This window comes from Furipterus horrens, unplaced genomic scaffold (assembly GCF_987537825.1).
Source record: "Furipterus horrens unplaced genomic scaffold, mFurHor1.1.pri manual_scaffold_5, whole genome shotgun sequence".
NCBI lineage: Eukaryota > Metazoa > Chordata > Mammalia > Chiroptera > Furipteridae > Furipterus > Furipterus horrens.
Window position 1 is genome coordinate 105,017,613 of NW_028327175.1, and position 24,891 is coordinate 105,042,503.

General features: G+C 44.3%; 1 protein-coding gene across 1 annotated transcript in view; it reads right to left on the reverse strand.

Moving 5' to 3' along the window:
* LOC150009215 (BOS complex subunit NOMO1) overlaps nucleotides 1-24,891 on the reverse strand; it is a 49,154-nt gene that overhangs the window by 9,365 nt on the left and 14,898 nt on the right. The window contains exons 9-25 of the mRNA XM_090276965.1: nucleotides 24,795-24,884; nucleotides 21,973-22,078; nucleotides 21,632-21,782; nucleotides 16,717-16,891; nucleotides 15,012-15,153; nucleotides 13,864-13,995; nucleotides 12,597-12,733; nucleotides 11,794-11,881; nucleotides 8,916-8,979; nucleotides 7,818-7,913; nucleotides 5,855-6,073; nucleotides 5,672-5,754; nucleotides 4,652-4,811; nucleotides 4,399-4,525; nucleotides 2,765-2,878; nucleotides 1,746-1,873; nucleotides 688-829 (exon numbers count right to left, since the gene is read on the reverse strand). Coding sequence (XP_090133091.1) covers nucleotides 688-829; nucleotides 1,746-1,873; nucleotides 2,765-2,878; nucleotides 4,399-4,525; nucleotides 4,652-4,811; nucleotides 5,672-5,754; nucleotides 5,855-6,073; nucleotides 7,818-7,913; nucleotides 8,916-8,979; nucleotides 11,794-11,881; nucleotides 12,597-12,733; nucleotides 13,864-13,995; nucleotides 15,012-15,153; nucleotides 16,717-16,891; nucleotides 21,632-21,782; nucleotides 21,973-22,078; nucleotides 24,795-24,884 — 2,154 coding nt within the window. The remainder of the gene's footprint in view (nucleotides 1-687; nucleotides 830-1,745; nucleotides 1,874-2,764; nucleotides 2,879-4,398; nucleotides 4,526-4,651; nucleotides 4,812-5,671; nucleotides 5,755-5,854; nucleotides 6,074-7,817; nucleotides 7,914-8,915; nucleotides 8,980-11,793; nucleotides 11,882-12,596; nucleotides 12,734-13,863; nucleotides 13,996-15,011; nucleotides 15,154-16,716; nucleotides 16,892-21,631; nucleotides 21,783-21,972; nucleotides 22,079-24,794; nucleotides 24,885-24,891) is intronic.

Here is a 24,891-nt window from a genome sequence, read left to right on the forward strand (position 1 = left end):
ATGGCTGCCATCAACCCACACTCTCTCTGTGACCTCCACACTATACACTCAGTGTCTGTTGAATAAGCATATGAATGAATGCACAAATAAAATTTGAGGAAAAAACACTATAAATCTGAAGCCAAATGCTGCCATTTAGCAGCCAAAAGGACAGAAAAGGTGGCTGTCTGGCCCACACAAATAATATATTTTTAATTAGTTGTGAACATCTAAAAATCAGTTTTCCCATGGAAATCTGAATTTCTGACTACTCTTAAAAAATTCCAACAATGTGGTTACTTTCAGACTGACTTCCCACATTGCCGTAACGAGCTAGAGCTGAGCGGTAGCTTCCCAAGACCTCTGCGTGGGCTGTGCCCTCTCCAGCTCCCCACGGTCCTCTCCACTCCCGGCTGTACCCCAGCCTCCTTCAACTGTTTGCACTTCTCGTTTGGCCCTAGAGGCTTTGGTTTGAGAACCCTGGCCTAAGCCAAGCAAAAGTTATACCAGATCTATGGGTTTACAATGTTGCCACAAAACCCCAACCCAATACATCAGCTAGATAAAAGGTAAGATGAGAGGGTTCCAGAACTTGACCCACTCCCCAGCCCTCTGGCCTAGCCCATTCCTACCAGTCTGGGGGGCACCACAGACACCTCTGAATACTTTAAGAAAAAATTCCCTAATAAAACATGTCCAGAGTCTCACCAGCAAGCCACGTAATCTGAACTTTCCCTCTTCATCTGTCATGGTGTCCTCTCCGTAAATACTACAGTCGTTCTGTCCCACCGCTTCCACGGCAACACCCTGCTCTGGTTCCCCGTTCAAAGACGAAACCGTGCCATAGCAACTAGAGTAACAAGAGGAGAAATGGAACATGATATTCTTGTGATTCTCTGAAGCACATAAAAGATTTCAGGTAAAGTGTCCTGCATTTACCAACAATTTATAGTGCAAAATGGCTTGGTGGAGAATTGTGCATCAAGGACCCAGGCAATTTGGATCTAACTGTGTCACCTGCCAGTCCAGCTTCCCCTCAGGAGCCTCAAGTCAGCCAGGATAGCATCAGTATCTCTTACACATTTTAAGGGATGTTCTGGAAAATTATAATTTAAATAGGCTAAGCTTTATTTTTATTCCATTTTATCTTATTTTTGTTAACTTTTAAATAATGAAGCACTCAATAAGATTACATCATTTCCTCTTTTACTCTGTTGTTGAAAATAGTCCAATTTTCTGAACCCACTCTTTCTGATTCATCAATGTTCACCTTAAGTGGTCTTATAAATGTATATAAGCATATATATGTGGATGTATACAAATACAGACACACACACACACTAGTAGCCGCATAAACCATCTCAGGAAGTATTTAAAACACTGAAAAACAGGTAGCTGGTAGACAAGGACAGGAGGAAAACTTTACACTATGTACTCTTTTCAACATTTTGAAGTTTTACTCAAGTGAATGAAGGTCCTCCTTTTGAAAATTTAATTCAAGTTTCCAACTTTTTTAGAGTAAAAATTTTAAGCAACTGTATAGGCTCTCTCAGGCCTGTTTTCAAAATAGAAACTTTGTGACTGAATCACTAGTTTGAGATATCAGAAGGGCAGCAGTCAAAAATCTTTGGACCTCATATCTTATCTCTCTGGAATCCCAAATAAAATCCATACGAAGGCTGGAATGAGTGTCTAGATGACAGAAGCATGAAGGTGATTCCACAGCCCAGGCCTGGACAACAGGCAAGTGGGCAGGGGCAGCTTACCTGTAGGCTGTTCGGTACCCAGTGATAGTGATCTTTAAGTTCTGCCCTTCCTGCACCTCAATCATTTGGGAGGATGGCTCAAACCGGAACTCCTTCATCATGGGCTTGAAGTAATACTGGCCAGGGCTCTGCCAAGAGACAACCATAAACTGAGCCTCTGCAGCCACATCTAGGTCAGGCTTAAAATGGGGTAAGTCAAGTCACGATGGACTAGATTTAGGCCACAAGAGTTCCAGCACTGCCTAGACAGACAGAAATGGCACCACTAACTCGACCATAAATAGTTACGGTAACAGCAATTACAATTCTAACAGCAGCTGTCATTACCATAAACCTTCAGTAACTGTGCGAGGAAGCAATCATTTGAATTTTAGCGATGAAGAAACTGAGGCTCAGAGAGGCCAAGTAACCTACCTGAGATAGCACAGCAAGTAAGGAGCAGAGAGAAGATTTGAACACTGGTGTGCATCACCACACACACCGTGTAACCTCTTGGATATACTTCATTGCCTGCTTGTACATCCCTATACAGTTACTTTATTCCCAGGACTGACAAGATGGCCAATTAACGTACACTTCCTGAGTCCCCATCAGCCAAGGGCTCAGACTACATCAGGAGTGAAAAATCGGTGCTCTCTTCACACCATGCAGGATGTGCTTTGCAAAAGAAACACAAGCTAACTGCTGAACAAGACTCAGCATTATAAACAACAGGATCCTGTGGTAAAACAAAAGGCCTCTTAAGACAGGAGCTGCTGTGGCCAGGGTCATTAATTACATTGTCTTTGTGACAAGTGGGTGACCAGGAAACAAGAAGTGTGTGCAGAAGAGAACATGAATCAGCCGAATTAAGTTCTAGTAAGAGCAATACTCTAATTACATTTGGTCCCCTGAGAAATTTCAAACACTCCACGCTGGTGTTCTGTTCTCACGTTGTCAAGCAATATGTAAGTTACACACACCGTGTCCCTGCTCCCTCGTGGGGAACAGAGGCAGGCGCTAAGTCACGGGACACTTACCAGGTTTGAGAAAGTCAGAATGCCATTGTCCTGAGTCAAAAGATTGGAACGAAACACACCCCCACTGAGGGACAAGAGGACCCCAGGGAGGGGCTGGTCATCTTCAGCTTTTATCTGTGGGTGAGAAAGGAACACCAAAGCAAAGTGAACTCATGTTAACCATGAGGACAATATTTCACAAGTCAAGCGGTAATTTTTACAAGTTGTTTTTCTTTTATTGTTATTTGTTGGGGAAACAAAAGGTCTGTTCTTCATCCCTAAGGGTAACTGATGTTAACAGTTTGGTGTGTAGTCTTCCAGAACCATTTCTGCTGCCCACACAAAGCTTATGAACATTAAGGCTACTGTTGAGGGGCTGGCAGGTTTGCTGGGAGCTGTGGGGGGGAAGGGGTAGAGGCAAAAATGGCATGCGACACACTACACACACGTTCCTCCCTCAGCCGTGTGTCCTCACGTTCCTCTTCTATCAGTCACAGGGATCTGCCTCTGCTTAGCAGCTGCATATCATTCTGACACAGAGGCTGGTAAACCATCTTTGAGGTGGAAAAGGAGAGACAACCTAAAGGTCCCCAAACATGTGTATCTTGGTGCACTTAGTTTTTTCTCTTTTGCTGAATAATCAATTCCTAGGAGTAGAATGATTGAGTATGTGCACTTTAAATTCAGAAAGATACCAACGAATTGCACTCCAAAGTGGCTGTGACCATTCATAGCTCCCTAATCGGCCATGCATGGGAAAACACACACTCTCCAAAACATGGACACTGTCTTCATTATTGCAAAGCTAACCCAAAACCAAGCGTTTCAATGGCAACTTCCTTTGCATTTCCTCAGTCACTACCAACAGTTAGCACTGTTTCTATGTTCATTAGTCACTTGTATTACTTCCGTGAATCACCTCTTCATACCCTTTGCTCATCATCTCTCTACTGGGTTTTTTCTTATCCATTTTAGAAGTTCCTTGTAAACTGGGGATATTATTTATGGTATAAATATTTCTTCCCAGTTTGCATCTCTTTCAATTTAGTTTAAAATGTATCCCGCAATCTAGGATTTTCATTTTTTGTGTGAGGTAATCTGCCATCCTCTCCCTTTGTCCTCCGTGTTGAAAACATTCCCACCCAGCTCTCCAGGCTCCCTTTGTGCTCCCACAGCACGCTGCTTCCCAAGAAGGACAGAGGGAAGAGAGAAGGACAGCAAACACCAGGACAGGAACGCGCTGTGTCCTCTGACATAGACAGTTGAGGAGGAAAGCTCAAACTACTTCCCAAAAGGCATGCAAACAAGCTGAAGTAACAGATCTCCAAACTATGCTACGTGAGAAAAGCCAGGCAAAGAGAACATCCTGTATGATTCCATTTATAAAACTAAAAAATGCAAACTAACCTACAGTGACAGAAAACAGATCAGATAGGCTGGGGGGATGGATTACAGAAAGATACAAGGAAACTTTCGGGTGCGGGGTGGGGGTGGTGACAGATATGTTCGTTATTTTGATTGTGGTGATGTTCTCATGGGTGTGTCCATATGTCAAAACTATGTTGATAATATATCAAATTATAGACTTTATGTGCGTTTTACTGTATGTCAATTAAACCTCAATAAAACTGCTTTTTAAAGACAAACTGTGTTACCTCAAAGCTTACGCCTGCCAAGGCATAAGCCTTAAAGTCTCCTATGGTTCCTTCCACCGCAGTCAAAACGTAGCCCTCCTTCTGTGAGGATACTGTATACTCCAGGTCACTATGCAGGGGCCCAACACTGAATAAAAGAGAGCAAATGCAGGGATGGCTTTGGTTCAATTCCTGGAGGAGGTATCACCTAACCACTAGGAAACCCAGGCTCCCCAACTGGTCCCAGGCAAATGCTTCTTAATCACAGACTTACCTATAGGCCCCTTTGTTGTCGGTAAAGACTGTGATCAGGGGTGAACTCGCCCCCTTTTCACTGATGACAATCTCGACTCCTTCCAGCTCTGGGTGGATCTGGCCTTCCAGGAATAAGCCTGCTTTCCCATGGATCTCGATCAGCTTCCCTGGGCAGCTTTCTAAAAAGGGAAGAAAACAGCAGAATACGACCTAGCTGCAGAGGGACAGGAGCCTTCTGGTTGGGGGTTTCCCAATAAAGAAGGGCCTAAAAACTGAGATATTTAACGCTAACCCTCCAAATGAGGTTGTTTAATGTTCCAAAAACTTCAATAACTTGAAGTGGCCCAAGCCACTCTTCGTCCTGGAAAGGCCTCGTTTAACTGCCAATGACATTAGCGGGCAAACCTAACAAGCTAGGTTTTCACTGCTCGTCTCTCTTGGTTCTCACAAGGCCACGAAGGGGCAGAGATGCCTTTAGAGCAGGTAAGAGGCCACGCTGCTCCACCTCAGAGGACCCAACACAGAAGACCACCCCACAAAGGCTGCCCACTGGAAAGCTGGGCTCTTCATCACGTCTACTTCCAAACACAAACCTCGTAAATGCCCGAGATTTAATGAACCCATAATACTAAAAAAAACTATCAGTAGCCAAAAGGCAAATATTCCGTAAGCAATTACGTCTAATTATTTAGCCCTGAAAAGACCCCTCCCATCGCCCCTACCAAAAAAATATAAACATCATGAACATTTCAGACACAGGACAACTAATGCTCACATTTGAGCAACTGATGGCTTTGTTTTCCACAGACCTCTGGTGTCAACCTGGTAATGTCAAGAAAAACCAAGTCCTTTTCCAAAAAGATCGTCCCTTTCTAACAATAAAAGTTACTTTTATGGATTTCATTCATTCACCAAACAATAATATCTATGGGCGTTACAAAGCCACTGTCACTGGAACAACAACACAGAATAAATGCTTAAATGCAGGCAAAGAAACAACTACCAAGGTGTGCCATTGGCTCAGTGAGCTGACATCTACCTCCACTGACGGTGGCCTCCATGGAAGGGGGATAAAAGAGCAGCTCTTTAGATGAGGGTGTGACAGTGATTTTCTCTCCAGACCTGAAATAATAAAAATACTTCAATTTGGCTGCTTCTGTCCCTTCGTTAGGAAGACTAGCAGAACAGAGGGGCACTGCAGAGAAAAGCCCAGAGAGCTTACCGGGCCCAATAAGAGAAGTCGTAGGAGAAGGGGCCTTGTAACTCATCCACCATCTCCTGGACAGGGGGCTTGGTCCTTCCTTCTCCAGCTTCTTCTTTGCCCTTCTTCTCCCGCTCCTGCCTGCGGCTCTCAATCTCAGCCAGCTGCTGCTCCCTCCGCAGCTCCTGCACAGACTTCAGGGGGCCTAAGACCAAGGCGGGTTCACTGTCAATGGAAGACCTGGAGGAAAGGAAGGAGCAGCCCAGAGGATGCAGTCACTTGTCCCTGTCATCGGTGGGAATCTGACATCTGCAAGGGTCACCCATAAGTGACAAAATCAAACATCTGATAACACCACTACATGGCACAGTCTTCTCCTGATCTGAGTAAACTAACAGGTTTCAAAAAATAAAGACTGAACTTCTGCATGGTGGTAGTAGTATCTGGTAGATCGGGGCTCAGATGCAATACCACTGACTTTATGACTTGATGAAAACATGTCAGATTTCCCGAGGACAGGGAGTTGTTGCCACGCCACCACCCTCGGTCCTTCATGCCACCTTTAGTGAGAACATCCTCTGCTAGAGACCCAGGCACTGGGTACAGCTGTACACAGGACAGACAACATTCCCTAACCCTGTGGAATCAACATTCTAGTGGGATGAAGCAGATAATAAAATGAAAAGTGATGCCACAGGACAAGAACAATGAAGAAAATAAAGCAGTGTAGAAGCAGAACGAGCTGGGGATGTGGGGGTGCTATTTTGGGGGATTAGCCAAGGCCTGTCTAATCAGGGATCCCTGAGCCAAGACCTAAAAGAAAGGAGAAAGGAGCCAGGAGGCTCACTGGGTGAGGAGTATCTCAAGCAAGGGAGGAGCAGTACAGAGTCCATGGAGTCTTGGAGGGGGAGCTCCCTCGGCTCACTCAAGGGACAGCAAGAAGACCAAGGCAGCCTCGGCAAAGGGACCAGGGAAAAGTCAGATGAGTCAGGGGGTTCCCAGGGGAAGCAGATGTCAGACTAGGGCTTCACAGGCCTTCGAGCAGACCTTGGCTTTCATTCTGACTGGGATGGAAATCTCCTGGTGTTTTCAATAGAGGAATGATAGGATCACTACTATTAAAGGATCACTCTGGCTTAGCATGGGCTGGCCCCTACCAGCTTACCTCTCCTGAAAGGCCCCCGCCCTCCACAAGGTAAAACTCAAAGCACTTATCACACTTATAATTTTACAGTTCTGTATCTGATTCCTGGACTACATGCCTCCCCATGAGATCAGGGCAGGAGCTGTGGCCTACGCCCAGTCACACTGAAGACTCAATAAATATTTTTTGAGAGGATGGATGAGTGAACAGGAGGTTGAAAGAAATATGGAGACACAGCTGGAAAGGCAACTTCAACTACGGTAAGGACAGAGAAAGTTATTCAGATTTTCATTCTATTTGACAAGGTTGGTCGTGTTGCCAAAACTCCTTCATTTCTTGAGAAATTAGGGTTTCAGATGCACCTCTGCACACTGCAAATATTCCTCTCAGAGGTGACACTGACACAAGTCCGACCCTCAGCGAGGGACAGCCCTTCACATCCTTTCTGTCTTGCTTTCCAAGTCTTTGAGAAAAGGTCCAAGAAAAACAGACAATATTTCTGAATTTGCTAAAACACTTGAAATACAATGAATAAACTAGAGGTTTCTTTTCCCCTAGTAAAGGCAGGAAATATAAAGGGTTCAAACAGAAATTTAAGACACTGGAACAAGCTGTCAGAAGACTCTTCCTCACCCAAAGTTAATTCTTGAATCATAAAAGGAAAGGATCAAGGCTGCTATAAATTTTTGGCTACATCACATAAGTATGAGAGAGAAGGCCATTTGTATATACACCTAGAGATAAGAAATCAAATATAATTTTCAAAGAGTCCACCAGAGAAGCCCCCAGACCTCATCCACCACCCTCCATGCTCAGCCCACCCTGGAACAGAAGTCTTACTTGATAGTCACAGTGACATCCATCATTTTGTCAGTGGTGATAGTTCCAAGGACGTGGTGGCGAATGGCTGTCAGCGTCAAAATACTAGGTGAAGACCTATATAAATCACAGAAGTGGAAAGAAAACGCTAGCAATATCACCTATCTCAAAGGATCACAAACAACACCCTTTATGGGCCACCTTCCTGACCCTAAAATATACTACATGAAATTGCTCTTAGTTTGGGCCAAAATAACTCCTGAAATATCTATATCAGGGTTTTATAGAATATACTGATTCTCCACTCCAAAACTTCACACCGCCAATTCCCAGGGAAAACACACAAGCATTTGTAAAAGTCAGGAATGATGGGCTTGAGCCTGTGAAATTTCCATCAGTGAGGGCTGGAGGGAGATTTTAAAAAATTATATTTAATCCACTTCAAAACCACAGCCTTCCATATCAGTTTACAGAATTCTTGGGAAAGAGATCCTATCTCCATTTTCCCAGTAATTTACCCAAGTATTATGCTAAGTGAAATACAACAGACAAAGGAAGACAAATACCATATGAGTTCAACTATCTGTGGAATCCAAAAAAACAAAATAAGCAAGCAAACAAAAGAGAAAGACTCACAGATACAGAGAACAAACTGGGGGTTGCCAGAGAGGGGCTGGGGGCTGGGTAAAAAAGGGGGAGGGATCAAGAAGTATAAACTGGCAGTTACAACAGGGATGTCAAGCACAGCAGAGGGAATATAGTCAATAATATTATAATAACTATATATGGTGCCAGGTGGGTACTAGACTTATTGGGAGAATCACTTCATAAATTATATGAATGTCTAACCACTATGCCATACACGTGAAACTAATATATTGAATGTCAACTCTAACTGAAAAATGTTTTAATTTAATTTTTTTTAAAGAAATAAAGAAATAATTTACCCAAGTGTCTTCAAATCTTCATCTAGAAACTCCTTTTAGAGTCTAACCTTACTTCTTCCAGAAAAAATACAAAAAGTTCCTTTTGGTCTCAGAAATGACTGAAGAAGAGAATATACACTCATTCTCTGTGGAAGTCACACAAACACGACAGAGCAGTGAACACCCAGCTTACGTGTCATAGGTATAGAACGCTTGCTCGAACCGGTGGCAGGAGCGTGGAGTCACTTTGTACACACCTGCAGCCAGGAAAACAAAAGTGATTTTCAGAGAAGGGCATCTATTATGCTAAGCAATTCCAACATTTGAAATTCAAAGGCAGCCCCGCAGTTGAAGACCCACAACATACCACAGACATGCAACACTGAGTTCAGAAATGCCTTTTCTGCTGCTGCTGATGGCACCTTACCTTAACCCAAACCAGTTAACTGCCTACTGACAAGCTCAGGATTTTCATGTCTGTAATTTAACAACTCACAGTACTTTAATCCACATAGACCAAGCTAACAGGTATGTGCACAAGAAGAATACAGGAGTACATTTCTACTGCAACTTAGATTGAGAATTTTCTCAATCTGCTAAAAATTCCAAAGTCAGCCACAGCTTGAATTCCTTCTTATAAAATATTCCTAAAAGGGGGTAATGGAACAGGGGAAGGCCCAGAAAACCATGAAGCAGTCACAGAAAGCACTAGCATGCCAGTTATGCAGAGTAACAGTGAATTAGGGGCATATGTCATCATCTGCCAGAAGAATACAGTCAATTCCAGGAAGGAGCAAAGTCTAACAATGTATTCCCCACAGATGATCATTAACTCACATTTCTGTCATATGTCCTACAAAAGCTGACATTAGTTCAAACTATCTCTGCTGTGTGTATCACACAGAGTAAGCCCCAGTGCAGTTCCTAGAAGAAAAAATGAGTAGGTTTCTATATTCATTTTCTTTGTTCTTTCATTTGACAAATATTAATGCACCAGCATGTACTCCAAGTCAGGTACTGAGCTAGGTACTGGTACCCAGCAGGAACAGACACGGCCCCTGCTGTCACGGGGCTTACCATCTCCAGAGAGAGAGGCATCCGACAGCCCAGCAGACCAATTATGCTAAGTGCAGTCAAGGAAAGAACTGAGTGCGTGAGCAACAGCATGACTGGGGAATATAAAAAACAGTGTAGCACCCTCCCACCCTCAGAAAGTAATATCTGAACCAGGAAGTGACAGCAGGAAGGCACAGCCCGGTGAAGAGTGGGGCATAAGGCACGTAAGCAGAGAACATCTGAACCACAGTCTTTCTAGTTGCTTCTCCAATAGCTGTCCTTCCTTCCTTGACATCAGACCTGGGTTATGTTTAGGGTGGCAATGTGTCCAGCCTCAGCAACATATTCCACAGTCCCAGCCTCCCTTGCAGCTAGAGGTGACCATGTGACATGGTTCTGGCCAATAAGACATAAAGGAAGTTCACAGGAGGAGGGGGCATGAAAAATGTTTGCCTGTCTCTCTCCTGACCTTTCTGCCTTAAACATAACAAGTTTTCTGAGGCAACGGCAACTATCTTGAAAACACAAGGAAAAAATCCAGGGAACAGTCTAAAAGAATCACAAAGACACCAACCCTAGCATCTGCTAGCCACTGAATCCATGCTTATAGCCACATGCTGCCAGACGTTGTTACTGAGCCAAACTAAGCTCCACTTCTGGGTGGCACTGTCGTATGGATTCTGTTCCTTGCAGCCAAAGGCATCCTGACTGAAACAGGGAAGGACAGAGCGCCTGGAGAGGACAGAATGCCAGGCAGGGCTGGATTACACAGGAGCTCAAGGTCAGGTTAGGGATTTTGTATTTTATTTGTGAACTAGAGAAGTCACTGAATTACTTATTAGGAAAATGCAAAATACAACTACAATGATATACCCACTCTACACCCACAAGGATGCCTACATTCATAAAGGCGGACAGTAACTAATGTCAGTGGAGATGCGGAAAAACAGGAACCCTAGTGCATTGATTGTGGGAATCTCATATGATACCTAGAGCCTCTTTGTAAAACAATTTAAATTAAACATAAATTTCCCACATGATTCAGCAATCTATTTCTAAGCATTTATTCTCCCCCAAATGAAAATAAATGTCCACACAAAGACTTGTACACAAATGTTCATAGCAACACCATTCCCAATAGCCCCAAACTGGAAATATCCACCAACGTAAGTATCTACCAAACAGTGAATGGATACACAAAATGTGAATGTGTATCCCTCACAATGGAATACTACTTAACATTAAAATGGACCAAACTAAACTCCAAAACATGATAAACTTCAAAAACATTATGCTAAGTGAAAGGAACCAGGCATAATACCAGTATTATATGATTTCAATTACATGAAATGTCCAAAAAAAGGCAAATCCATAAAAACAAAAAAATTGGTTACTGCCTGGAAATTAAGTGTAAACACATATGAAGGCTATTACTGGGTGATGAAAATGTTCCATAGTGGGTTATAGTGATGATTGTACAACTTGGTAAGTTTACTAAAAACTGTTGTATTGTACTTTTTAAATGGGTGAATTTTATGGTCTGCAAACGGCACCTCAAAGTTGTTAAAAGAGAGAGAAGACACCCAAGTATCTTACGCAAGGGGGTTAGCTGATCCAATTTTTATTTTAAAAAGACGACTCTTAAGGAGAAATGGTGTAATATTTTTAAAAGTGAAATGGTCTAGTCACTATGTTATTCACCTGAAACTAATATAATATTATATGTCAACTATGATTGAAAAATAAATTTAAAAAAATAAAAGTGAAGGGGCCCTGACAAGCAGCCTCCGCCCAGCTCAAACCCCAGAGACTCGCCAGTCCCCAGTCCTAGTTCCTTGGGTAAGAGCACTGCTCCCTCCAGAGGAGGAAGAAAAACAACAGTATGCCGACCACAACCAAAATTGAGAGCTTCATGCAAACAGAACTGAAGCAGGAAAAAAAAAATGTCTTTAAAACCATCCTCTGGCGCCTTTCTGTTTCCCTAACGCGAAGCACATCAATCCTCCCAGACTCACCAGGCTTGGACAGGCAGAAGCGGTTGACTCCTTTGGAGAGGTTATAAATCCCCACATTCTCAGGTCCATTTCCATCCTGATAAAATTCCTAAGGGACCAAAGCCAATACAATGACTTACTGGGGGAGATAGAGACACAAGATGATTAATAATATTTCTGTTTCAGAAGCAGTCATCTGTTTTGCCCATTAATCATCTGAGCAGTTGGGTGCCACAGGAAAATTAAAAACCCTCAAAAACTTCCAACAAAAATGTGCTCTTTTTCATTCAGTCAACTGATATTTACTGAGCACCTGCTATGTGACAGACCCAAAGCTGGACTTTGGTTGCTGACAAGGCTCCTGTTCTCAAGTGGCTTACAATCTAATAAGTGGACAGAAAATCAATGTGGGTTTCCACTAGTAAGTAATAGAGCTATAAGGAAAATAAACAGGGGCTCAGGATACAGAGTGACCTTCCCGGAGGTGTCTTTGGCTTGTTGGTCTCAGGGCAGTCCTCTCCTGAGTAGGAAACATGGGGGCTGTAGCCTGAATGATGAGAAAAACGAACTACAAGCATTTGCAGAGAAGACAGAGCATCCCCAGAAGAGGGACGAGCATGTGCAAAAGCCCAGAGGAAGACCCAAATAAAGGCATCTTCCACTGAGGAATCTTCAATGCTTCCTGATGATGCTTCCCATATTAGGCAGCTGAGTGGAGGGGCAGAAAAGAGACTGTGATTATAATCTTCTTGGCACGCTAGTCCTTCTTGCTCTCCAAAGGCAAGGCCCTTCCAAATAAGAGGATCCTCAGAAGCCACGCATACCAGAGTGATGGCATGAGACAGGGAACATCTCAGCATATAACCCGTCTGCCTAAACTCAATCGCGGACACATCATCTTCCAGAACCTCCACCTCCAGGCTCTTGTTCTTCCAGCACCAATCTTCATGCATGATGCTTACTGGAAAGGCACACAACACAGAGAGGCCCATGGGCACAGAGCATACTACCCTTGAATACCACCAGAAAAAATTTACAAATTTTTTTAAAAATGTGTATGTATACATACACATTTAAATATGCATATATATTTAAATGTCTATGCATACATATGTAAATACAAACATATCAATAAATATTATACACACAATAATAATGCTTGGAAGAAGTAAATATTTTTTAAAAATTGAAAGCAATAGCCATTAAAATTGCCAAGAAAGAAATTCAATTGTGTCTAAATATTAGGCTACAAATAATACTCAGAGATCACCAAACTTTTTCTGTAATGAGCCGTAGAGCAAATATTCTCAACTTTGCAGGCCACATGGCCCCAACTATTCAACTCTGTTTAGAGCATACAAGCAGCCACAGACAATACATAAACAAAGAGGCATGCTATGTCCAATAAAACTTAGTTAATGAAAACAGGCTGTTCACGCTTAGGCCATAGTTTGCCAACAACTACATATAATGGAAAATATATATATGACACACATATATAACAGAAAATATAATTCCCCAGAAAAAGCAGTAGACTTTATAAGCTATTCACTGCCTTCTGCTCCAAGCTAAGCTTTGAAAAAGCAGAAATACAGGCAATGGGTAGCTTCTTGAGACAGGGAGAGAAGAGAGAACCAGGGTTTGCCAGCGCCTTCTGCATACCAGGTACTGTGCTAGGGCTTTACCAACTATTTCATTTAGTCTTACATTCTGCAGAAAGCCTGTTACTCCTTTTATACAGATAAGAAAACTGAGTCTCAGGGACTGCTAAGGTCACACAGCTGCTAAGGGATAGAGCACACTGTATTATTTCACTCTCTTTTCCAGCACTTAGAAATAAAGTGGCATGAATGAGGGCACCCTTCCAAAAGAGAAGTGTGTGGGTTGTCCTGATAAGGTGGCAGTTGGTTCCTGGAGCCTTGACTCCTGCATTATTGCCCAGTGCTAAATAAAACACACTGAAGGGCAATGGCCAAAAAAGAGTTAAATTAGAAAAGGTATACAGTTGGGATGTGATGTGAGAGCTGGGTTTTAGAATGTTTAGAAAGACAGGAAACGCGTGAGGGCTGTGAGAGGCTCTTAGGGCCTTACTTTTGTACTTTCCAGGGAGAACACTGTCAAACGTGAATGTCATTGAGTTGACCTTGCCCGAGAGCTGGAGGCTCCGCTTCTCACCCTGGCGGCTCAGAGACTGCAGGGTCACCAGCAGGTCGCCGCAAGTGTCTGCAGAGAAAAGACAGGAGGGTTTGATTTGACTGACCTCATGAACCACAGCACACATTTGAACCCTCAACCTGTGTGTGCTGCATGCTGCCATTTATCTCCTGAAGGGCAGTGCCAGGGCTCCTTTAAAGCTACTGTGCAGCAACTCGATTCTAAAAAGTGCTCTCCATGCAGGTCATCAGTCTCAAGCAGGGAAGCTACCAGTGATGAAAGTGGTATTTATTGAAATGGGGAAAGTAGTATTTATGAAGCACCAAGAGGAGCCAGAGAAAAGGACAGAACGGTAACAAAACCTTCCTTAATGCTCACTTTATCCTGGGCATAGAACTTGGCACCTTATCATAATAATATTAATATTCCTAATAATAGCAAAGATTTAAATGGCTCTCGCTATGTTCCAGGTACTTCTAAAGGCTATACATATACTAACTCATTTGATACTCACGACAAGCCTATAAGCCTTATCTCCATATAGATAAGGGACTCAAGCACAGAGAGGTTAAGTAATTTACCCCAGGTCACACAGCAAAGATTCAAACCCATGTAGTCTGGTTCCAGAATCTATGTAGTCACTGTGCTGCTATACTGCCTCTTGATGACCACATTTGAAATTCATTAAGAACCTTTAAAAGCCATAACATTCCTATTTAACAGAAGGAAAACAGAGGATGGGCAAGTAAATGCTTATATTCTCATACCTGGTAAGTAACAGAGCTGGGACTGAAATCTGGGCCTAATTCTACATTCCTTTAAGAGTCAAGAGAGGGGAAAAAAGAGACCCACATGTTTTTTCAGGAGCCAAAGCAGAACTACTCCAAGAGAAATGCTTCTGTGACTCGCTGGGGCCACTTTTCAGAAAGAACTAGACACAATACGAACTCTCCAAAGCCACTGCCCCAGAGCAGCTTCTGCTTTCACCTTTAGTGCTGCCCCGTGAGGACAAGCTCAACAAAACCCCACCCCTACCCACTTGCTTCTTTATAACTATCACTTCTTGCTTTCAATTGACACCTTACCCAAACAAGAGACTTTCCCAGAAACTGATGCCAAAAACTGCACAAAGGCCACGTCCATCACAGGCCTGTCCTTCACAGTAAGAGGAAACGTCTGGGGTTTCAAGGTCAGCCCCGCTCTGGTCTCTGCCTCAGGAACCACCACCTGTGGGAACACAGAGCAACATCAGCAGCTACGTCAGGGTTGCCACTCCCCTGGCCTACAGGGCACCAGAACGCTCACGTGGGCCCGAGACTAAACAGATTACGAAGGACACAACAACAAATATGCAACATAATCACAACAAATATGCAAGTAACCTGTGTGAACACAAAACATTTCTGATCAGGTATAAAAAGTCATCCTCAGCAGAGCCACAGTGTGTGCAAGCCTATGGGGTGTAACTCGCCAGAGAGACCCGCAACCTCTCGTCCATCAGCTGAACGCCGGGCGGGAACCACACTAAATCCCAGAACTTTTGCTTGGCTTGAGGTCATGCGTGACTGCTGACGCTGTGTGGATGCCCAGTAGTGAAATCAGGCCATTTTCTTCCTCCTTGTCTCCGAGGGGCCTTTCTCACGCTAATAAGGGGGGGTTGAGAAAGGAGGCGACAGTCACTTTCCTCCCCAGTAAAGATTACACTTCAGAACTGCCCTTCCTCGGACAAGTCCTTTCTCGTGCTTCTGCGAGAGCTTCCAAAGGCTTGTCAATGTAGCCAACTTTGCAAGAAGCTGCTGTTAGTACACGGGCTGTCAACCCACACACCATACCGCTTGACAGAAGCAGGGAGACCACTGTTCTCCCACCCCATCTCCTCAGATGGGGATCCCACTTGCCCTAGAGGAGATCGAGTCTTAAAAGGAAACTTCCCTCACTTGTTCTTTCTCAGAAAAGAGCAGCAGCAGCTGACTTGATGGGTGAGGATCTGAGATCCACTGAGACATGGTCTTTCCCCCATGGGCAGGGCCACTGCACTGAAAGGCACTGTGGGCTGAGCTCTGGTTCTGTCTTGTCTCCTGCCCGCTAGCCTCGTCTGTGCTCAGGCTTCCGCCCTTGCAGGGACACCAAGGGCCAAAGTCTCCCCAGCTTCTCTACCTGTCTAAATGGAGAAATCAGATGGTGCCTGCCCAGCATCTTCAATTCAGGGTGAGCAGGAAAAGGCCTTGGGTTCCAGAAGTCATGCACTATGGAAGTTATTGAGCCGCCACTAATGAAGAGTTCATTTTAATTCCTTTGGAACTCATGGATATTCTGCAGCTGCCAAAAGCCTGAGAAGGTGGAGGTATGATTGGCAGCCTGATGCTAACCCTTAACAAACATCAAACTGGAAAAAAGAAAAGCCTGTTGCATCATTTTTAAACTGATTGCCTACAGTGACATGAAGGAATGTAAAGATTTTAAAATAAGAAGTTGGGAATGGCAATGTTTCTTCTCTAACTCATTGCAGCTAATAATAACCCTTGTTAAAAATCATTGCTTAGCCCTGGCCGGGTAGCTTGGTTGGTTGGGGTGTCGTCCCGATACACCAAAGTTGTGGGTTTGATCCCTGGTCAGGGCACCTTGATGCAAGAACCAACCAATGAATGCACAAGTAAGTGGAACAACAAACCGATGTTTCTCTCTCTCTCTTCCTCCTTCTTTTCTCTCTCTCTCTAAAATCAATAAATAAATTTTTAAAAATTCATTGCTCTTTTTCAAATATCTTAAATAGAATAAAGCTTATCATACCTGGACTTTGTAGGCCCCTGGTTTTGCCTTAAAACAAAATGATCCATGAGCATCCGTCTCCACGGTGACCAAAGACTTGTCCTTGTCTTGAGACGACAGGACAACTTTGTATTTACTCATCTGCTTGACAGTGTCAGGGAAGCGAGTGATTGATATCTGGCCGCAGACACTGAACCTGCAACAAGGGGACCATTCATTCCAGCATGAGAACTCAATTATAACAGGAAAGGCACTTATCAACCAAAATTACATGTCCGTCTTCCAGCCTTTATCTCTGAATCTAGCTTAATCTTAATAGACAGGAATGCAGCCCAAATGGCTCCAGTTTTAAAAGCAACTTTTGGAAAGATTGGACCTCTTTCTGAATAAGGGAAAATGCAGAGTGGGGGCCCAGTGCAACACTGCGTGTTCTGGTTGACATCTGGCACCAGCCCCCACCCCGTCCCCACCCCATGGAAGTGACCTTCAGAAAATCTGGAGACGATTAAAAAAAAGAACATCTCAGGTAACTGAATCACTGACAGTGGAGCAGCCTCAGACTGAGAAAGTGCGCTAGTCGTTAAAAGCAAGAGCTGTATGCTGCCTAAGAAAGTGGCATTGCCCAGGCCATAAAACAAGGCAGAGTTACCAAAGACACCTTCCTCGCCTCTGATTACATATAAAGCCTGGATAAGAAGAGCCATCTGGGAGACCTGACCAGGAAAGGTAATTAAGTTAGAAAAATGCAAAGCTCAGATTGAACTCCTTAGGAGCCCGGAGCCAGAAAAGCAACTTAGAATTGACAAGCCCTATTAAGGTAATGACTCAGACTGGAGACTTCACAAGCAGTGTGTAAAGTGCTGCAAAGTATATCCTGAGAGGCACGTGAAAGGCACACCCACTCCCTGAGAGAGACCAACAAAGACCGTCATCCTCAGTAATGGTCTTCATTTTCCCGTCAGTTGATGTGTTCAAGTACAATAAGGCACCACAGGGAAGGCCACAACTGTTTCCTCAACGGATTAAAGGTTAAATTTTCTAATCTTAAAGGATCACTTTAGATAAAAACCTGTTGTCAATTTGACAGAAAGATAATAAAATGTTGGATTCAATGTTGGATGATGGTGGGTATATTAAATGATGAAATACCCACTCTGCCTCATGTAAAAAATAACAGAAGAACGAAGTACCGGAATACCGTGAGTGTGTGTAAAACCTGGGAATAATAAACAGCAGTCACTTCTCAGTGACCGGCCAGGCCGTATGAGCTCACAATCTAGTGTGGGAGCCAAACACTACAGCCCCCTGGCCACGTCCCACCTCCCACCTCTTTTTGTATGCATATGAGCTGAGGATGGGTTCCACTATCATTCTCACACTTTTAAAAGGTTAAAGGGGAAAAAAATCAAAAGAAGAATATTTGTGACACATAAAAATTACATGAAATTCAAACTTCAGTGTCTAAATAAAGTTTTATTAGAACACAGCAACACATACTCATTTAGAAATTATCTATGGCACGTTTAATCACAGAGACCATAAGATCCATGAAGCGCCCGGTATTTATCCTCTGGCCCTTTACAGAAAGTGTGCAAGCGCCTGATAGAGATGAAAAGCTATGCACGTTGGTCCTGACACTCCCCCTGCTACATACTTTCAGAATAAAAGGATGAGGGAATACTGATAAATTATTAAGGACCTTTCATGTTCTCCTGATTCATGTCCATGTCAGGGGGAACGTCACCTCATTTGTTCCAAGCTGAATCTCTTTGCCTCTTTATGTTTTAAATATTTTAAGCAGATCTGTTTAGCTCATATTCCCAATTAAAGAAAAGTGTTCATATTGCACGTCAACTGTAATTGAAAAATTACATTTTTGAAAAAAGAGAAGTGTTCAGTTACCACAAACCCCAAGTGTATATTGGTTTAGTTTAGAACAACACACTTTTAAAAAATGGCAGGAGAGTGTTTGTTATATCAAAACCCCTAAAAACTGAATTGGGTCAATAAATTCTTTCACCGAGGCTTACAGAAATTGGTAATTTCGATGTATTGTGAGATAATCATATCCTCATAGTCATTTGGACCAAAGTCAAGAAGTTTGTTTTCCAAATAAATTGTGGTTTTTTGTTTTTTAAATAACAGATAGCAATGCATTAAAAGGCAAATGTGCTATATGTTGGCCTAACAGGAAAGTGATGGATTTTTTTTCAAGGACACTCAACAAATGTTTTTCTTTCTTTGACCCAAACATTCTCCTTTAAAGAAAATAATGTGTTCCTTCATCCGTCCAACTGTTCAGATAGGAAACCGGGGACGCCACGGCACAGACCTGATGACTCTCTCTCCACACCACCTCCCAGACCTCGACTTCTCACGCCCTCCCCTGCCAGCGCCCTGGGCCCAGCCGCCACACCCCCTCCAGACAACCGTCACTGCCGCCTATCTAGTCCCTCCACTACGTACTCTGGCTTCCCTCTGCTCCACGCTCCACACTGCAGCCTGGAAAAAAAAATACCAAAAAAAAAAAAAGAGAGACAAAACCTTTCTAAAATGACCCGATCCATATGGCTCACTTATTGAAAACTCCAACAGCTTTCTTTTTTAAAAATATTTTTATTTTTAATTAATTTACTTATTTTTATACTGAGGAGATAAGGGAGGGAGAAGGAGAGGGAAACATCGATGGGTTGCCTCTCGCATGCACCCAGCAGGGGACCGAGCGCGAAACCCAGGCATGTGTCCTGACTGGGAATGAAACGCAGGCCGGCACTCAACCCACTGAGCCACTCCAGCCAGGGCTCTTTAATGACTTCCCTCCGCATTTGGGGAGAAGGCCATCTCCACAGGATGGCCGCAAGGCCACACAGCTCTCCCGCCTCACCCACTGCCTCCAGCCACGCTGGCTATGTTCCAGAGAGCTCCCTTCTCTCCCCTCCAGGCCTGGGACCACGCTGTTCCCTCTGCCTGGGAAGTTCTTCACTTAGCTAACTTTTAGTCCCCCAGAAGGTCTCAGCGACGCAGAGAGGCCTTCCAGGACTCCCAGCTTCAGTGAAGGCCTCTCAGAGCACCTGGTCTCTTCCCCGCACAACGCCTACCATAATTTACAATCACAAATTTACTCGTGTTGAGTCTGTCTTTCCAGTAAGATGAAAGCCCTGTCTTTGGAATGTTAGGATTCTTTTCACTGTTATATACCTAGCATTTATGATAGTGTCTCACTGCGCAGAGTAGCTGTTCAAAAATGTTTATGAAGGGAAAGAGGGAGGACTTAAGTCCAAGAACTGTTTTCTGACGCTCCATGACAGGGAAATGGCACCAGGTTCCACAGGTGACATGCTTCCTCATTTCCCATTCAACACTGAACCTGACCTTGACCCCTACCACCTGTCTACAGAAAATGGTCACTGTAGCCGCCTCAGTGACCAAGCCAATGGACTGTGTTTTCACAGCTCAGGCCCTGGCTCTCTCTGCCTGTGAGGCACTACCATACCTAAAACACACCACCCCAGGTTCTCCCGAGGCACCCCGACCGGCATTTCATTTTTGGTCTACTGCTTTCGCAGTTCTCCCTGCTCCTTACACATTCAAGGTTCCGGCTACCGCCTGCAGCCAAATTGTCTGTGCAGCCGGACCCAGCATCTATCGGAGGGCACCACCTAGTGGTCCTATAGACCCCAAACCACCCTCGTCATCTAACTGGCTCCTCTTCCCTGCCCACAACCAGCGGCACCACAGTCCTCCTGGCCCTCAAATGGGACCCCCTAAATATTTTTCCAATCTGTCCTTGACTGTCCTTTAAGGCAAGCTCCCATCAACCTGCTTTTTAGGCCTCTTATCCACAAGTCTTGTCCCCTTCAAAGCCATTCTCCATGCCACCAGAATGCCTCGCTGAATACAAAGTATGATCACGTCCCCTCCCTGCTCACACTGGTCACTGGCCCCTCAACCCCTTGCGAAGAAAGCCCCCGTCTGCCAATGGGGTGTGAAGAGGCTGCTCCTCCTGCCTGCCCAGCACCTCATGTGCCAGCAACATCAACCTTTACCCTGCCAGCCATCCCTGCTGCTCAGAAACTGCGCGCCGTTGTTCATGCTGCCTCTCTCCAAGCACACTCTGCCCCTCTCCTTTTAAGTTATTGTCTATGGAGCACCTATTGTTGTCTCAAGAAAGATGCTAGTGCCCTGGCCTGGTGGCTCAGTTGGTTCGAGTCATCCTGTACACCAAAAGGTCACAGGTTCAATTGCTGGTCTACCTAGGTTGCAGGTTCAATACCCAGTTGGGGTTTGTGTGGGTGGCAGCCAATCAATGTCTCTCTCTCTCTCTTTAAAACTCAATAATAAAAAATATCCTCCACTGAGGATCAATGAAAGAAAGAAAGAAAGAAAGAAAGAAAGAAAGAAAGAAAGAAAGAAAGAAAGAAAGAAAGAAAGAAAGAAAAGAAAAATGGCAGCATCCCCCCTCTACAGGTTACACAAGGTGAGAGGAAGATTTGAGACCTGACTCTGAGATCTGGATTATTTGCACCACACGTTATCACTACCTGATGAAACTCAACAAATCAACCACAGGATGTCCTCTCACACACAATACATACAACAAAGCAGAAAGAACTCTGACAATGGCTCATAGCATCTTATGACAAACTTTCTCAACCAACTATAACATCATCTGAAGTCCTCAAAAATTAAGAAAGGACATCCCCACAAGTGTGAATCAGACACGAAAGATCCTTTTAAGTATCCAACATATAAGTATCTTCCATTGAAAAGACTGAGCACTAATCTTTCTAAAGAAGCCAGCCTGAATTTCTCGACAGGTGTCTGAGACTGAAAGTGGATCCCTGGCCGAAACACAGTTGGATCAAAGGTGACTCTGTTCTCCGCTGGTTGCTGACGTAAGCACTGGTGCTTCCAGACCCAAATGTGATCATCTTACCCTGTGGCAATGATGTCAGCCAGCTGAGGTGTGTTAGGTGCAATTTTGATCATGACAGTTTCAAAGTAGAGGTGTTCTTTCTGCGCATGGATGGTGTATGTGCCGGTCGTTATGTTCTCCAGACGGAATGAGCCATCAGCTTTGGTTTTGACTGTCGAACAAAAACACGCCAACAAAAGATGAGCCACGAAGAACCGCATAGCCCTCCATATCCACAAGAATACGTGAGACAAAAAGCTGGCACATTTTTAGAGTCATTAAGATTCTGTTTCCTTTTTATTTCTCTCTGTGATCAAAAACAAGCACTAGCAAACAGCCCTGCAGCCAACATGTTTGCCCACCTTTGATCTGGTTATTCAGAGTGACCACTGCCTCCGGAACACCTTCTCCTTCAGGACCGTTCAGGACCCTCCCAGTGACAGAGAATCCCATGACGTGGAACACGGGCTAGAAGATGAAGAATAGCAGGAAGGTTCTTGTGCTTGAGCCACAAAAGCCTCCCTATGCCACTCACGCCGCCGCTCAGCACATCTGCCCGAACTGGCTTCTCCCAGTCCCGCACGCCAGCCAGGCTCCTTCCCAACTCACCCACGTGCGTGGCTCCCCCACCAGCAGCATATCCCTAGAGTATGTCCTCTTTCTTATATTCCCAAAACATTGATACATGTCAAATAATCAAATAAAACAGATCTATAGACTTACTTCCCCAGTTAAAGATCACCGAGTCAGACTGGTGGAAGCCTCCCTATCCTCTCTCCCTTCCTGCCTCCTCCCCTCCAGAGGCTCCCACCTTGGTGAGCCATGCCGTCCTCCAGTCTCCCAAACTTAAGCCCAGCATCACCTTGAACCACCCTCCGACCTCCCCACACTTCAACATCCATCAGTCCTGTGGACAGCACGTCAGTGAGGTCTCTCAAGCCCTGCTCCTGCCTCTTCCCACCACAACCTGACTTCACATCCTCATTAACACCACCTAGACCACCTCATTCAACACAGCTGCTGCACTGACCACAGCATCCTGCCCTGGTCTGTGTGTGTGTGCCCGCCCCACTCGTGAGCACCATGGCTTCGCAGTCTCTGCAGTCACTACGTTCCAGCCACCCTGATCCTTGGCTCCTCAAGCTGACCACACAGGGGCACCACATGCATTCCTTAGATGGGGCTTCTACCAGCTGCTCCCTCAGCCCAGGTCTTCTCCCATGCCTGGAGAAGATCTGGCAGGAGGCCACCCTTTTTCATCATTCAGGTTTCAGTTCAAACTGTCACCACCTCCAAGAAGCTGTCCCTGACTACCCGATCTCTGTAGTCCCTGTCTCCCTGTCTCCCACCCCAGTCAGTCACTGTCTATCACACTAACCTATTTTATCAGCTTCATTAAAAAAAAAAAAAAAAAAAGACCAACATCTGAGATGTCCTTGTTTGATTTCTTATAGTTTGTCTATCTCCTATTAGAATGTAAGGTCCATGAAGATGGGGGACCTTTTCTGTGTTATCACCTGGTACGTAGTAGGCACTTAATAAAAAAAACTCCTGAATGAATGAATGAATGAATGCAAATATGCCACAACATTTGAGAGAGCTTGAAAAAAATAAAATGGCTTCCCTTTTATTCAGATAGCCTTTCTTGATCCTTCTAAAAAGATGTGGTTTATCCCCTTATTAGTCCACATATCCATTCAACAAACACTTTTATTAGGTACCTACAATGTGCCAGGCACCAAATCACATGTTAGGAATACAGTGAAGAATAAGACTGACCTCATGTAGCTTACAGGCTCTCTCACTCCTGAAATTAATCTCTGTTTAAAAACTTGTATTTGGTCATGGTCTGGAATGCCTTTCCGCACTGCCCAGCTCCCACTCTTCTCTGCAAGCCCCCTGCAGCACACGAAAACTCCATCTTCTCACCCTTCTTACTCCGCCTTCAGGGCACAGCACAGCAGTCAAATGCTTTACTGAATCTTACAAAGCAGAGTCGGGACTCCCACTGAGCATGTCACCTAAACGCTAGCTAGCTCCTACCAGTTTAAGCTACTTTCAAATGTAACATTAAAAGAAAAAAAATTAAAATCTAATTTTTTCAATAACTGTAACACTGGGTGGCGTGTTTAGGAAAGACTGTTATTTTCTTTTGGGATTTGCTCTATCTAGCTAATTTGCTACAGGAACCATTTTCAAATTCTGTAATTAAAGATGTGTGATGAAAAGCACACTTACCATCTATTTTAGGGTCCAGGGAATTTCTCAGGCTGCCTATCACCCCATCCATTCCTATTACCACCATAGGCCAAGCTCTGTCAGCTCTCACCTGGTTTACTGCCCCAGCTCCTAACTGCCTGCTTCCCTGGTTTCCACCCTGCCCCAAGGGAACTCTCCTCAGCACGGCAGCCAGAGGGGTCACGCCCCTCCTCTGCTCAGAACCTCATCCAGAGTGGGCCAGCTGTCACCCAGAGCGGCCCAGGAGGCCCTGTACAATCTGCCCCATCATCTCTAACCCTCTCTCCTCTTCCTCCCTCCCTCACTCCCCCCCTTCACAGCCACCCTGGCCTCCTGGGGTCCCCCAAACTCTCTAGGCCTCAGAACCTCAGCACCTGCCATTCCCACAGATGAAAGTACAGTTCACTGCATCTTCCTCTTCAGGGTGTTGCTCAAATGTCATCTTCACAGTAAGGACTTCCTGACAATACCTTATAAGATTGCAATCCTTCTCAACCTTGAAACTGTGTAACCTTCCTTCTTGCTTTCTTTTTCTAAAGAGCACTTATCACCTTCTAATATACTTTCTAATTTACTTATTTACAAGTGTATTCTTTTTCTGACATTAGAACATGAATTCCACAGAACAGGAATTTTTGCCTCTTTTTGGTTACTGCTGTGTGCCCACACCTAGAATAGTACCTCAGACGTATGCCAATGGCACTTAATAAACACATTTCCCTGAATGAAGTGGATAAAACTAGGGCTCCAATTCTCTAACATAAAGACATGTAAGAGAGTTGAGGTATCTAGTGGATTCCAGTTAACCTGGAAGAGCACACACAAGATCTGGTTTTTCCAACAGCTCGTCAAGATAAATACTGATTTTTTAAAAACTTGTTTGCAACACCTGAGCCCAGAGATGGGAACTCGAACACCTGTGCCTCTAGAAGGCCGGAGTTCTAACCTCAATTCTCAGGCTGTCGTGTTCCACTGTAAAGTCAAGTCTGGAAGGAGCCACGTCAAAGGTAATCCTTTCCCCTCTATAGAATGGAATCTGGAAG